This window comes from Anser brachyrhynchus (genome assembly GCF_964034855.1).
Source record: "Anser brachyrhynchus genome assembly, chromosome: 2".
NCBI classification, from domain to species: domain Eukaryota; kingdom Metazoa; phylum Chordata; class Aves; order Anseriformes; family Anatidae; genus Anser; species Anser brachyrhynchus.
The window spans coordinates 98449057-98463538 of record NC_137695.1 but is presented as its reverse complement, the minus strand read 5'-3'; the positions used below and the strand labels follow the sequence as shown (position 1 = coordinate 98463538).

General features: G+C 40.6%; 2 protein-coding genes across 2 annotated transcripts; one reads left to right on the top strand and one right to left on the bottom strand.

Annotated features, from left to right (window-relative positions):
- Window positions 1-2036: 2036 nt before the first annotated feature.
- TDP2 (tyrosyl-DNA phosphodiesterase 2) lies at window positions 2037-8657 on the bottom strand. The gene is made up of 7 exons (XM_080579045.1): window positions 8456-8657; window positions 8288-8376; window positions 5951-6118; window positions 4498-4589; window positions 3949-4067; window positions 3440-3610; window positions 2037-2667 (listed from the first exon to the last, which is right to left on the bottom strand). Exons 1-7 carry the CDS (start codon window positions 8606-8608, stop codon window positions 2386-2388), a joined length of 1074 nt encoding a protein of 357 aa, XP_080435171.1. The 5' UTR covers window positions 8609-8657; the 3' UTR covers window positions 2037-2385.
- On the top strand, window positions 8651-14482 carry ACOT13 (acyl-CoA thioesterase 13). The gene is made up of 3 exons (XM_080579047.1): window positions 8651-8784; window positions 11445-11629; window positions 13767-14482. The coding sequence occupies exons 1-3, from the start codon at window positions 8698-8700 to the stop codon at window positions 13921-13923; spliced, it is 429 nt and encodes a 142-aa protein (XP_080435173.1). The 5' UTR covers window positions 8651-8697; the 3' UTR covers window positions 13924-14482.

The following is a 14482-nucleotide window of genomic DNA, read 5'->3' as shown; positions in this document are numbered from 1 at the left end:
TACATCACTGATTAAATTAAGAGGCAAATTGATGTAAGGGCTCTTACTGCCCTTGATTGTCAGTAATTTGGGTACTTACTAATGGTTCAAAGCGTATTTAATTAAATATGTAGTGCTTCACATTCAATAGTCAGTGAAACATGCAGCATTTACGTCATCTTAATTTTTTGTCTGATTATTTTTACTGTAATTCAAGAAGAGTTTTAAAGGCTGTAAGCATAATTTCCTCATTCTGAAAGAATGATTAACCACTAATTATACTGAATAAAGTCTTCTTCTTGCCCATCTTTGTAATTAGAAAAATGAATTGGCCCTTAGAGCATTTTGTCTCTGCTTGTTCCTAATAAAAATACTATGTCCCCACTCACTATTTCAGAGGCTAAGAAAGACTGCTGATCAAAAGAGGAGGCAGATACTCAACGTTAAAGATGAATCTGGAGTTTAGGCATGGCGCTTCGTCACATGCTGCTCTGAGCCCCCAGTTTTTCCTTCTTTCTTTCCCAAATTAAAAACATATCCCAACCATCAGCCACTTTTTCCTTATCTTCCAATAGTGTTGGGAAGATGCAGCCACATAAGCTAGCCATAATGCAGGATGCGACATAAAACAGTGTTTATTTTGTCAAAGCATGAGTTTGTTGCACTTTTACCTTCCCCAAGAACTTTAGGAAAGTTACTATCACCTTCCCCATGAATCCTTCAGCTGTTGCTACCAGGCATGGGGAGGAGATGTACATGGTGAAAACAAACTTCATGACATTTCTTTGCTTTTAGTGAGGAAGAAAGGGACATGCAGCACATCTAAAGGCATGACTGGACCAGGCCCACTTTAAACAAGGAAGGTAAATCCTGGCATCTATTTTTCACTTTTTTAATAGAATTATTTATTTGGGAGTAGAACAAAGAGATCACGGGCCCAACAGTGGTTTAAAAAAAAGTTACTTCCTCCTCGATTTCGAAACTCAATTATAAAATACAAGCATACACTGAGACCGATCAAGACATGAGGATTCAGACACCCTTTCCAAAAGACAAGGGCCTCTTTCGCCTTTAGTAAGAGGAATGTGGGGTTTGACATTTACATAAATGAATGTAGAGTGAGATTTCTGCGGCTGATTTCTCTGAATTAACATCCTGAGGTTTATCTGCTTGTTTGGTAAGGTCACCTCTCGTGAATCAATGGAAAAACACATGTACCTCAGGCCTTTCCATTCTTGGGATGGAATTGGTTAAAGATCCTGACTATTTCAGGGTAGGAACCAGCAGATTCACTTTCCACTGTCCTATATTGTGAAAAGTCCTCAAGACTCAAGGAAAAAAAAATGTATGTTTATAGACAAATATATATATAGATAATAAATATTGTTTGTAATTAAGAACGCCGTATGTTAGTACAGGCATTTGGTGTACTTTGTACCATTGACAGGGGTTGTCTGGGCTTCCTCTCCATGCCTGTGCACTGAACTTCATGCTTGAAATTTAGGAGTGAGACTTCTCATTTTAATTCAGCTTGGTATGATACCACTTGGTACTTTGCACATCTATAAAATGATAGGTTCCACGAGACTGGTTACAATGTTCTTTGAGAAAGAAAGCCTGTTTATCTTCTGCAAAGTCAGTTAGACCTTGAGCTGCTTTTCTAAGAGCATTCTGTTTTTAGAAGCTCACAGGAAAGATAGTATCTTTTAACCTGCAACTCATATCAAGGTTAATAAACATAAAGCAAGGTATATATGTGTGTACATCCCAAGCGTACAAATTCCACACACCTTATTACATACAGCCTTTTCATATCATATGGAAGGCACATTGTTCTTAAATCTGTTCAATATTTGTTTAATTCTTGCTTAAGAAACCCTTAGTTTGTGAGAATCTACCCATTCTTTCCACAGCTCCCTTATTGTCTTGCCTGAAGGGGTACAAACCTATTTACAATACAAACTTAAAAAGCTAATAAAAAACACCCCACAAAATACACTGTTGTAAAGGGTAACGGAAATAGTTACAAAACAAACAAAACAGTCATAATAACAGTATTTTCAAAAAGAAGCAGCATTTATTATGAGATTATGTTACATGACAAAATAAAAGCGCCTTGTAAATCACCTAGTGATTTAGGAATTTTATTTATCTTTTTCCTCCTGTTTTAAGACTGGAATGTGTTTTTGTTAAAAACAAATGTTTAAAAACATGATTCAAGAACAGATGAATACAGTAAGGAAAAAGGAAACCTGGCATTAAATGAAGACATTCCAGCAAAATTCAAAAGCAGAGAATTCGCTATGGTTGAAAATTTAAATATTTCCTACTTAAATTCAGACAGTAAAATTTTGGTAAAACACGAACAAAACCCTTAAAACCGAACAATACAATCCTTTTTCTTTCTTATAATATCACATCAAAGTTACACAAAAGACCCCAGTGATCACTAGGGAACGTGCCACAGTCTAGTTTTTCTAATCCAATCAAGTCCATACTTCGTGGAATAATATTTCCTCCTTCTGCTGCAGGCCGAATGTAAACACGATCAAAGCGCAACTTGCATTTACTCGCTATGCCCAGGTTAGTATTGGAGCTTGTGTCCCAGGTATAGCGGCAGTGTTGAGGTTTACCCAAAAACTCCCACATATCCATGACGTTGTTAGGTAAGCCACCCAGCTTAGTAACCTGAGGAGAGAAAACAGAACTGTGTTGTCAAAATATCTTTTTTTTTTTCACCTGCAAAACATCAGCTGTGAAAAACAAATATATTAGAGGCATTTCTAAATTGTGGTATTTCTCAGAAGACTCTACAGCGCGACCAATTTCTGTCATACTTTGTACATCCAAAATATGTTACAAAACAGGTGCTTGTTTCTGAAATTTTGAGGTATGGGGGTCAACACCATGTTCTCCGAAACAAGGTCATTTCAGCTCGCTGCAATAGAATTTCTCTATTAGGGAAGGATGAAACCCTCACCTTTCCTAATAATGTACAGTTTTCACTTTTAAGATCAGCAGCCAAAAACAGCTTCTCATCTTGAATGTCTCCATGACGGAGGATGCATTTTCAAATCCCCAAATCTATTTCACCAGAGCACCCTTTTCTTTCAACGATTTTATTAGCATTAACTCCCTGAGAATCTGAGAGTCAAAGAAATAAAGATCAGGATCTCAAAATCAGAATAGGCTTTGAAAGCTGAAACTTCATTAACTACCCCTGTGCCTACTCAGAAACACATATTGAGAATTAAGCATTTTGTGCTACAGCTCTAACAAAAGCCTCAGCATAGCAATGCCTCAGCTTCTTACTCTTGAAACATGACTAAGCAAAAAAGCATGACTAAGAAGAATTTGCAGATCTCTGCTGTGCAGTTCATTTCTCATAAAGACAACAGAAAAGTCTGAGAAGATATTGCCAAAACACCTCAGAATAACCAGGTTGCTTATCTCTGATTACCTCGCTGTCTCTGAGGTTTGTATCCCCTCCAAATATAACAGTGGTGGACTCAGACTCCTCCTGCATTTTGTTTAACACTATTTGCAGTTGCTTCACACGCTCCTTGGAGTGATCTTTAGTGCTCTCCAGATGAGAAGTCATAAGGCAAAGTTCATTACCAGATATGCTCACCTGTGCATGAAACAAAAGAGCAATGTTACTTTCCACACCAGGATACGAAGTTCAAAGACAAAAAGTAATCACAAAGTAAATTACTGAATGACAGAGTGCTGGTTAATACTAATTTTAAATTGGAGAAAAATGACTTATACAAGGATAGTAGGCTTCCAGTTCATTTTCAGAAGTTAAAAGACTGGAAAACAAAGCGTGAGCAGTAACTTAATGATTTAATTTTGTTAGCATTAAATGCAACTCAGGTCATATGTTTGAGTAAGGCCAGTCCAGCCTTTCCTGTGATTTTTTTGCTTTGAAGACAGACATGCAGCTGCAGGACGTAATGACTGACTCACATGCACAACCAAAAGGTTCCTCATCATGGACGTTGTTGGAAAACGTATTATCTCTTGTTTTAGTAATTTCACTCTTGATTTCTTCAACAGAATGACAGTGAAATAGCCATCTATATTACCTAAAGAGGAACAGGGAAAGAAAAGGTCAGTTATCTTCTGACGTAGCATGAAGATAAAGATCTCAAATAGATCTCTTTACTATGATCTGGGAGAATAATTTGTAAGATATACAAAATCATTAATTAAAATTTTCTTAATGTGGGTGTGAATTTTTTGGATTTTTTAATCCAAATGTGCAGCAAACTACTTATCTATAGCACTTCCTTTCGCTAATCTTGCTATCACTCCTTCAAAATGCAGAAAAAATACAAAGGAAACAACCAGTCAATCGAGCTTTTCATAGGGATAATTTGCATCAAACTACATGCTGGTATCAAAACAAAGGAAGTATTTTAAGTCCTTCCTTCTTCAACTTCCTCTTTTCAGCTGCTACAAATGGTGCTTACTTTGTCTAGCTTCTGTCTTAAGAAATTGAGGCTTACTTCTTACCTGGAATAACAGTGTAACTGGCTACTCTACTCTGTAGAATACAAAGATATGGTAAGATGACCTCCTGTAAAAACACGACATCTGGACTGTATCTGAAATCAGCAAGACAAATTTTTAAATTAACTACTGAAAGGTAATATTGTTACACTCTGATGTCAAACAGAACAGGGTCAGGGATTTCAGGTGCATTTTTTCCTCATCTTCCTACGTATTTTTGAGACCTTGTTTAAAAAAAAAAAAAGGAAGAAAAAACCTTATCCACCGTATTTAGTAGCACAGAGACATACCACCAATGCTGAAGGCATGAAACAATAATAATTATGGGTACAGTACTGGCATGGTAATAAGATGCATGACTTATATCTTGATCTTGCAAACGAATGCACAGGTTTCAAATACCACATATGCGAGGAATTTAATTTAAACAGCTGAAAAGCAGCTTTGGAACATGTTCTGCAACATCTGAGATTTCCAGGAAATTCTAACCCCCACCTCATGCCCTTATAACAAATACTCCTCAGCTAACCTGCCATTCATTTCATCCAATTTCATCAATGCCAAGCTCCTTTATTCCTTAGAGCTGTTCCATCAGGAACAGTTCATGTGGGGTAGCAGTCCTGAAAGTGCCCATTTAGATGCAACTTTACAGCTATCCCTGTAAATTTTTGCTACACTGCTGCTCTAAGCAGGTGAAGGACAAACCTAAGGCCTTATTTACAGAAGAAAAATAAAGTCACCTCAGATTAATAAAAATCAAGTGAAATTTGATTTAGTTAAGGGTTTTCTGCTGGTTTTAGAAGAATAAATTTTGTTGAAATCAGTTTAATTAACATTGATAAATTACTGTATGAAGATACACCACTTTATGTAATTATTAAATTGCTAATAAATACATTAATGTGAAGCTTCCAACAGTGCGAGTATAACAGGTGATCACAGATTCTACTGCTTTTATCTCAATTTGCACATTGCTATTTTTTATAGACAAATAACAGTAATGGCAAGAGAGACATTTTTCAAATAACAAAACAAACAAAAAACCTTACTGACCTTTCAAACAGTTTGCTCTAGAATTAAGTTACTCCTATTACTGGAATGAAACAAACAAGTTTCTTGCAGTTTCATCCTCTTTTTGTGTATGGGTGGGAAGCATGAAGTATGCTCTTGAGGTAGGAGTGCATCTTGATGTAAACAATATTGTTCATTACAAAAAGATTTTTAAAGCAGTTCTTGCACTACCTGTAACCCTTGAAACGTTGTGCAGGTTCAGACCTCTTCCAACTAGTATTATCAACTTTTATTCAGCTATTTAGGATTTGTAAGGGTACTGCATTACTTAAGACATTTTTTAGGTACAAAAATCTTCGTGCCCAAATTAAGCATCTAGAATGAGAAGCTCACTTTCTGCTTTAAAACTGAGTACACGACACTACAAAGATGAAGCTATGCTTACAATGCCAGGTAAGAACAGACGCCTCTAGCTCGCTCTTGTAGATTTCTGCCGTCCAGCCCATCAATGTTCCAGGTTATCAGTAAGAAGCTGCTGTCATCATCTTGTTGCCTTGAGTCTGCACCAGCGTCACTGACATTACTAGTAGTAGCATCTGCTGTGAGGTCAATACTAAAAAGATAGTCACGTGTTTGTCAACATGCATAATACTGTTCTTCCTGCAACTACTTTGAAAGTACAATGTTTTACATCCATTACAACTTACAGGTGGCTATGTAAAACGTTCCCAACAAATAAGTTAACATACATTGAACTCTTACTGCAATTTAGAAGAAGCGCAGTAACTAAAACATACAGACCTCAATCACATAGAGCCTTAGTATATAGGAGAAGTAAGGGTGTCTTCCTCCTCCTCCTCATATACATAAAATAACATTTACCATTCTGATTTAAGTTAATCTGATGGCAACCAATGTAATCCAATGCACTTGAGCAATTCAACTCTTTTGCCCTACCAGAGGCAGTCTGTATATATTAGTTTTGTAAACACTCTCCATTATATTAGAAACAAAGAACTGCTGCCATGACTTGCTTTCATGTGCCCATCTTCATAACCAGTTGAAATTTTTAAGCCCCCCTGGGACATACATGTGCAAACTTACTCTGACAAACTGACAATCATTTTCTTTGGGAATATTCACCCCCAAATCCCACCTCAAAAACACGGGGCCCTATGTACCCTGTTGACTTGATGAAGACTGAATAGCATTGCCACATTGTGAGTGCCTAATCTAGCCACTGTTTGGGGACCACGTCACTAAAGGGAACCCAACTCCTCCAAAGCGTGGCCTGATGTGAGTTCCTTCAGTAAAGGAGAATCTAAAACAAAATACGTTCAATAGTATAGCTAGGACTATTTTAGCAAAGTTGGGATACTGGAGTTTTGTTTTTAAACACAGAATTTATACACTTACATGGAAATAAGGCCTTGAAACAAAGCATATCTATTCCCTAGAAAGTAGCATTGTTTTTTTAATTTCATGCTGAACAAACAAAGACTCCACTGCCACACGTGATATACACGGAACACAAAAAGGAAGGCATACAAAGGAGAGGGAGATAAGGGCTATTTAGATAGGTTATCTTTCAAAATTTTCATGGTCACATTTCATATTCATACGGTAACCTGAATAACGATGAGATGAAGTACAAAAGTCTGCGTGGACACCAAGAGGTGCAGAAAAAGCAAGTGAAGCAATTCCTTATCCACTTAATACCCACTGGTGTATTAAGGATGGGGTGGGAGGAGGCATTTTCTGTTAGAAAAATTTTAAAAATAGGAATCCTAGAGAAAATTAAATTGCCTAGTACTGACACCAATGATAGTATTCCAGTATTGAATACATAACTGTTCTTTATCAGCTGGGTTATCACTGTTTACGAGCAGCAGTGCAGAGGTCGTGCTAGAGGCAGTGCAGACAGATAAGATGCTGCAGCTCCTCTCTAGCAATTAAAAAATACCATTTCTTCACTCCTACATGCCTCACCTCCTGAAGGCCAACACGCCAGGCACCTGTCTGTAGGTGACAGGCACCGCCGCAAGCCCCCCTTTGCCTTATAGCGTACCACAACTCCGCCTCCAGGCTTCTCCCAAGACCAGACCTGAAAGTTTTGCAATCATCGCCCTAGGACACTTCTGTAAGTCAGCCTTTAAGCTGCCAATACCAATGGCAAGATGGTTGGGCAAGGGCTCGCTTAAAGCACACTGGGAAGGCCCAACACTGGGCAGCAGAACACGAGCAGGCCTGAAACCACCTTCCCTTGCCTCAGAGGCCTCCATCACCTCCCTCCCGACACATCCTGCATGCCCCAGATGAAGGCAGAAGCTGCAGGGCAAAGCCAAAGGGAAGAAAATAAAAAGGCACTGCCAGTTTGATACAGACGTGTTCTGGCTCGGTGTGGACTGCCTAGGGACCAGCATTAACATTTGGTAGGCTTGCTTTTTCCATACACACAGCTCTACGAAGAAAAAACATGCGTGCTGTTACCAAACACAGCTTACTCATAGCCACAAAGCCCACAGGGGCTCTTCTGCGTAACGTGGAAGCACAAAATAAATAAACCTCCAGAAAAAAAAACCTTCCCTCAGGCCTCATCTCAGCAAGCCCTATGGGTGTGCAGTCGGTCTATGCGAGGCACGGGGGCTTTGACCCTGACTTCTGCAGGGACACCCTGCGAGGTGTGCGTGCAGGGGGCGATTTTATTTAGGGAAATATAACCCAGGCACCACAAGACGAGCCGGGCACCTCGGGGACGGGCAGCCGGGGGTCGGGCACTCACCAGCCCCCCGGGTCCACGCGTGGCGGCGGCTCCCTGCCTCCATCGTCCTCGTCCTCCAGCGGCGGCTCGAAGTAGGCGTTCAGCGCCCTCTGAAGCACAGGGGCAGAGCTGAGGGAAGGGGCCGCGGCTCCCCCCGTCCCGTCCCATCCCGTCCCGTCCCCCCGGTACCTCCAGGTGCCAGTCGTGGCCGTCCAGGGCGCCGCACGCCACCGCCGCGCTGCAGCCCGTGATGGCGGCGAACTGGGCGCACAGCGCCTTCCTCCGCTCCGTCTCCTCCGTCTCCATCGCGGTCCCCCCTTCCTCCGCCGCCGCCGCCTCCATGGCTCGGCCGGGCACGACGGGGCGGGACGGGGCGGGCGGAAGCGGAGGGAGCCGTTCCGGGCCGGGGACGAGCGGCGGCGGCGGGCGGCATGACGGGCGGCGTGGCGGCGGAGGGCTTGCGGGGAGCCATAAAGTACATGGTGGAGTCGCAGGGCTTCGACAGGGTGCTCCGCAAGGTACTGCGGGGCCCGGCGCTGTGAGGGGGCGAGAGGAGGGTGTTTCTCCCTTCGTAATAACCCACGGCCACGATAACCTTCAGGGCTGTGAGATTGCGGGGTAAAACGTGTCGCTGATCCCTGCTTGGAAGCAAAAAGGAGCCCGTATCGACAGCTTCACCTTGGAGTCCGACTGAAAGTACAAGCGCTGCGGGTTTCCAGCACGGCCTGCTGTGGAGGAATGTGTTTGAGCGGTGTAGCTCCGATGTAGCGCTATCTAATGATCCAAAAACCGAGCTAAAGGGACGTTGCCGTGCCTTCTTGGGTCTTGCAGCCTTTGGGTTGCGTAGGGTTTTCCTATGAGGCACTATGAGGCTCCTCACTAAATTTTGCAGTGCCAGGATCCTGCTTTTGGTGCCCTGATTTCTCTTTATTTACATACCCGTGACGTGCAGAGAGGCAGTAAGTATATCTAAGAAAACCAGCCACTTCAAAATTTACGTTTTGCCTAATAGCTCTGTGATCCCACACATTTAAAGAAAGCAGCTATTTTTGTGGTGACTTTTCTTGTCTTGTTTTCCCAAGATGTACCAGTCATATATGAGTCATTACAAGAGTCCCGTAGTTATAGAGTCTGATCAGTTCTTAGTGACCTCTTCACCATGATAACTTTGCTCACCTCTCACCTTAAAATCTCATTATGTGGAGAACGAATGCAGTATTTTGGGTCAAAAAGATAACTTTTTGAAGGAAGTGAGTCTTGGAAGGTAGGCTTCTTACCTTGCTTTGATAATTTTGACGTTTTAACTTTTTCTGCAATCCACTTCCAGAAATGTGATAGTAGGAATGCAATCCTAATAAAAATAAAAGTTTTGTTCTGATTTAAAGTATCTGCCGCTGCACTGGGAGATGCACAAAACCTTTCTTGCCGTGACTACAGTATGAGTTGAGATTTTCCCTATTCTGAAGAAGACAGATTTTAGGCTGAAACTTTCCAGCTCTAGCATCAGACTGAGTTTCTGGTTTAATTCTAATGAGGTATCCACATGGGGCTTTATGCCTATGGGTTTTAAAGCCCGTTCTCCGAAGAAGTAGTGCATCGCAGTTGTAGCTGGAAGCCAGAGCAGTGTGCCGCTCACTGAGACGTGTGGGGGGACAGGCACAGGGGACTTTGAGAAGTACAAACAGCAGCTCTAACTGCGTAAGTGTTCAAATACCAAACTATTTCTGTCAAGGGGAGAAGGCAGTGAGTGCTAGATCAGAGCAACGGCAGAGACCAGATGCTTTCCTTGCCTTGCTGGTGGATTAGAGCACTCTCTAAAGGTAGTGGAAGCCTTCTGCTCCCAGTGTCAAGGATCAGCAAAAGACCATTATCACAAATTCTGTCTGAAATACAGGCCTCCAGTTACTGCTTCACAGCATGGCTGACCTAGGGCTTGGGATCTTCATTGGTCAGGGTGTTGTTTTCATGCTAGGGTGCTGCCTCAGTGATGTCCTGTCTACTTAATTCCATTTTTCTCTATTTGAAATTGGACTGAGTACTCCATTACCATTTATCTTGGTATCATTTCTTTAAAAATTTTGCAAAAACTTTGTTCTACCAGAAAGGGATTTTAGCTGGAATTGAGCTTTTATTATCACATTGTTCATAAACAGTAGTGAAATAGGAGACATTTCAGTCTTAATATATTTTAAGATTATAGAGAATAAGTCAGTCTGGTTGATACGGTATGGAAACATTTAAGTTTTTAAAAAAATCTACACAGAATTTGGTGAAAAAAAATAGAAAAAAATGGTAGGAATTATAATAAATATGTCCACATTTCACTTGTGGCAGTCTAGAGGTACTTCAAAGTATTAGCTGCAAGAGTAAAGATATAAATATATATATATTGTGCTTATCCCAGTTCTGCATATGCCTTCAGATTTTGAGTATAGTACTAGTAGCTGAAGCAACTTGAATTAAATGATTGAAAATACTGAAATGTAGTAACTTCTTGGTCTCAAAAATCCAGCTTTTGCTGATTACATGGGGAAGCACAGTAGCACAGATGTACTGTAATTTTCTATGTAACACCTCTGGGCTAGAATAAAAGTGTATATACAAGTCACGGTGCTGTAATATGGTGTGACACAGCATTGTATAATTCTGTCCAGGAATACAAATTTCAGTTCAGGGAGGCCAATCTGATTATCTTTTCCAGTGCTCCTTCCAAAGTACAGGTTTTTACTGAGGTTGCTCTGGTATAAAGATTAATGAACTACTCTCAGTCTTGTTTCCATTTTGACAGCTAACAAATACGCCTTCACAACTATGGTACAAAGCAGTTTAGTGTTCCCTCTAATCTGGCTTTTCAGTCACAGATTAAAGCAAAAGAAAATTAAAGCAGAATGCTGTCTCCTAGGCAATTCCCGAGAGCATAGCAAGTATTGAAGTTTTGTTAAATTGTCGGTTTAAATATTTATCTGTACTAGAAATGCAAATTTTTCTAAGGGAGCAATCTTCTGGTCAAAATTTATGGAAACGTCTAATGCGACAGTTAAATTAGTACATTTTTCATCTTCCAATTTGTCTCACAAGTCCAAAATTGAAACAGGATTTACTTTCAACTTGATTCAGGGCAGCATCTGGAGTTGGTGCTGTTGTCAGTAAACTCTTTATTCCTCTTTTGTTTATACAGATAAAACTCCTTTCTGCAACCCCGGGAAAAGTTGTATGTGAATTGAAAGTAGAGGAAGAACATACCAACAGAGGTGGCACATTACACGGAGGCTTGACAGCCACTCTCGTGGATGTGGTATCAACAGCAGCGTTGCTGCACACGGAAAGAGCAGCGCCAGGGGTCAGCGTGGACATGAACATCACGTAGGTATCATCCACCGTGTTTGCCAGAACATGCTAACTTCTCTTCCCCTGACAGGGTTTTCACTCTGTTATACTTCCCTTCTGTGTTACAGTACAGGCTTTAAAAAGGTGTTGTCTTTGGTTTCAGAAGTCTTGCTTTGAGAAATTACGTAGGGGATGAGGGGGAGCTTATTTGACAATATTGCCAGGCTGCAAAATTGGAGTTGGAGTTTCCTCCAAGCTTTTATTTCCTATGTGTGTTTAAGAGATGTTATCCACTCATTCACTGAATGTTAAAGGGATGTTAGGCAGTAAATTTTAGTTTTATACAACAGGCTCAACTTATTTCTTTGCTTGTGAAGATATAAAGTGTTCTCAAACAACAAAATGTAGGCCAAGCAGCTTTCTATAAACCCTTTTATAGTATTAGTCCATAAAAGATTAAAACAAGAAACATTTTAGCTCTGTTCATACGGAGGGTAAATTACAGATTGAGTAAATTTCTCACTAGAGGAACATTCCTTTACTCTAGACCCTTTAAAGACTGAGAATAGTTCTTCCTGTAATGTAGTTTTTAAAAAGTGCCTTTAAGAAAAAATCCTGAAACCTTTGATCACGCTGTTACAGCTTGTCAGCTTTGGTTCATTACTTTCAGTGAAGAGACTGTGACTGCTTGGAACTGAAGTAATCCTACTTGGAATAACTAACACTGAGCATTAAAAATCTTGGAGAAGTAGCTCCTCATCAAAACTGCCTAAAAAAATTGTTAAAAGGGTGTGGGGAGTGATCTGTGTATCTTTACCAGATGTATTCCTTTCCCCCCAGCACTTTTTGATTTCTCCACTGATAGGCTGGGACTGGAGCATCTACTTGAGCTTTCCATTGTCTCTGTGACAACCTGAAAACGGCTGTAAATGGAAACTTGAAATGCTCATATGTTTTTTGCCCTGCAGCAGCATGAGAGGCCCGGATTTTAATTATTTACCCTATCAAAAATGCGTACCTAATTATATAAGAGCTAAAATCTCAAGTAAATACCCTCTCTGGAGGTGATCCAAAATAATCGAGTAGCATAACAGTTAGGAAACATTATCTGGGTTAAACAAGGCTGTAGCTATTGCTTCAGACTGCTGCTTTCAGTGAGCAGTTGATGTTGGATATCAGGTATTGCTATACTAGAGGTTTTTTTCCTTTGGGGGAAGGCTCTTTTTAAAAAAATTTGTCATGAGGAAGCTATTTCAGTAATGGAAAGAACAGGGAGAAACAGGGTATTTACTTGTTTATTTAAATCACGAGGGGATTAGCAGCCTCCGAGAATGAAACGAGACTGAAACCCTGCCCCCTGCCAACTAACAGGGCTTGTGCTACATCGGCCGTGGGCATGACTGACATACTTCTGACGTGGTGTCATGCATAAAAATGATCTGGTTGATGAAGGTATATGTCCAGCACTTACACATTCTCCTGTGTAATTCTGACGTTTGAGTATTGTTCCCTTACCTCAGACCATGGTTGGATCACATCCCTCCTGCTCCTTTTCAGGCTTTTTGTGGTGGAATAATTTCTTACTCCCCGGAGAGAGTTGTCAGAGCACACCCACCCACTCGCGTAAAGAAAACAAAAAGTTGTGTAATGAATGGAAACAGAGTTAAACCAGGAAGGTTTGAAAGCCTCCCAAATTTCCATGACTTTTCTCTGGCCAGGGTCTGAGAAGCAGTTAACCTACAATTAGGTTCCATACAGAAATGACCTTCTGGAGCATTTGTTCCAGAGACATCCTGCAGCTCAACCAGCCAGACTGGTTTGGAAAGGCCGTAGGAAGCCAGCGGTGGCTGGAATAGGACTTGGAGCTGAACTTGTAACTGAGATCTTTGGTACACTGTTGTTTCTGTTCCAAAAAGGACTTTTTGTCAGAACCAAGAGATGGGCTTCTTCCTATCCTCTGTTTTCAGGGAACTGTTGTACTGAACTACCACTGCAGTACTTAGGAGGGACTTGAGGACTTGAAGCAGCAGGGATTTTCAAGCAGGCAGTTACAGGGAGATGTGCCTATTACTTATTTTTGCTAATTCCCTTCACAATGATCTAAAAGGCAGGAATGTTCTTGGATTTGTGCTTTGTACAGACTCTTACCTGTTCATTTTGTTCTTCATTGAAGATATACTTCAGCTGCTAAGATTGGAGAAGAGGTACTGATTACAGCTCAGATTTTGAAGCAAGGAAGAAATATTGCATTTGCCACTGTGGATTTAACAAATAAGGCAACAGGGAAGTTAATTGCACAAGGCAGACATACCAAGTATCTAGGAAATTAATACAAGTAACTTCAAAAATAAGAATGTTGCGTTAAGAATCCCATATAGAATGATTTTCACATTTATACAATAAGACGTTATCTACACAATTTTGATCACCTATGTAATGTGAGTTGTCTCAATCTCACAATAAACGAACAAATTCATTACCATCAAAGTTGCTAAAAGCCTAAAATTAGTGAGTATTTGGGGATGAAAAATAGAACACGATAGCATGGAAATGCATCTGTTTGGGTGCATTTCATGGGGAGCAAGGTAACAAAGAAAAAGCCTTTGGAAGAGCAGTATGGTTTGCCAGCATGACAGTGTTAAGAGATCTGTTTTCCTTTGACTGCGGTACAGTTGTGTGGCTAAGCAGCTCTGTCTTCAGGCTGGTCACAACCGTGTTTGAACAACACTAATGTATGCTTACAAAGTATCTGTTCTGTAGGATGGTGATGAAGAGTTCCTATAAGCATAACATGAGACTAGGTGGAAAGTGTAAAGCAAGGTAATACTGAATGTAATTCACTGATGCTGTAACAAATTCAAAAGTATTCAATAAAGCTTTCTAAAACAA

Bases quoted from the DNA above. Each gene is read 5' to 3' on its own strand.
- ACOT13 (XM_080579047.1), top strand. From the start codon at position 8,698: ATGACGGGCGGCGTGGCGGCGGAGGGCTTGCGGGGAGCCATAAAGTAC. The intron at 8,785-11,444 runs GTACTGCGGGGC...TTGTTTATACAG, and splicing joins TCGACAGGGTGCTCCGCAAG to ATAAAACTCCTTTCTGCAAC. The intron at 11,630-13,766 runs GTAGGTATCATC...TCTTCATTGAAG, and splicing joins AGCGTGGACATGAACATCAC to ATATACTTCAGCTGCTAAGA.
- TDP2 (XM_080579045.1), bottom strand. From the start codon at position 8,608: ATGGAGGCGGCGGCGGCGGAGGAAGGGGGGACCGCGATGGAGACGGAG. The intron at 6,119-8,287 runs GTGAGTGCCCGA...CTATCTTTTTAG, and splicing joins CGCGTGGACCCGGGGGGCTG to TATTGACCTCACAGCAGATG. The intron at 4,068-4,497 runs GTAAGAAGTAAG...GTTCCTCTTTAG, and splicing joins CAGTTACACTGTTATTCCAG to GTAATATAGATGGCTATTTC.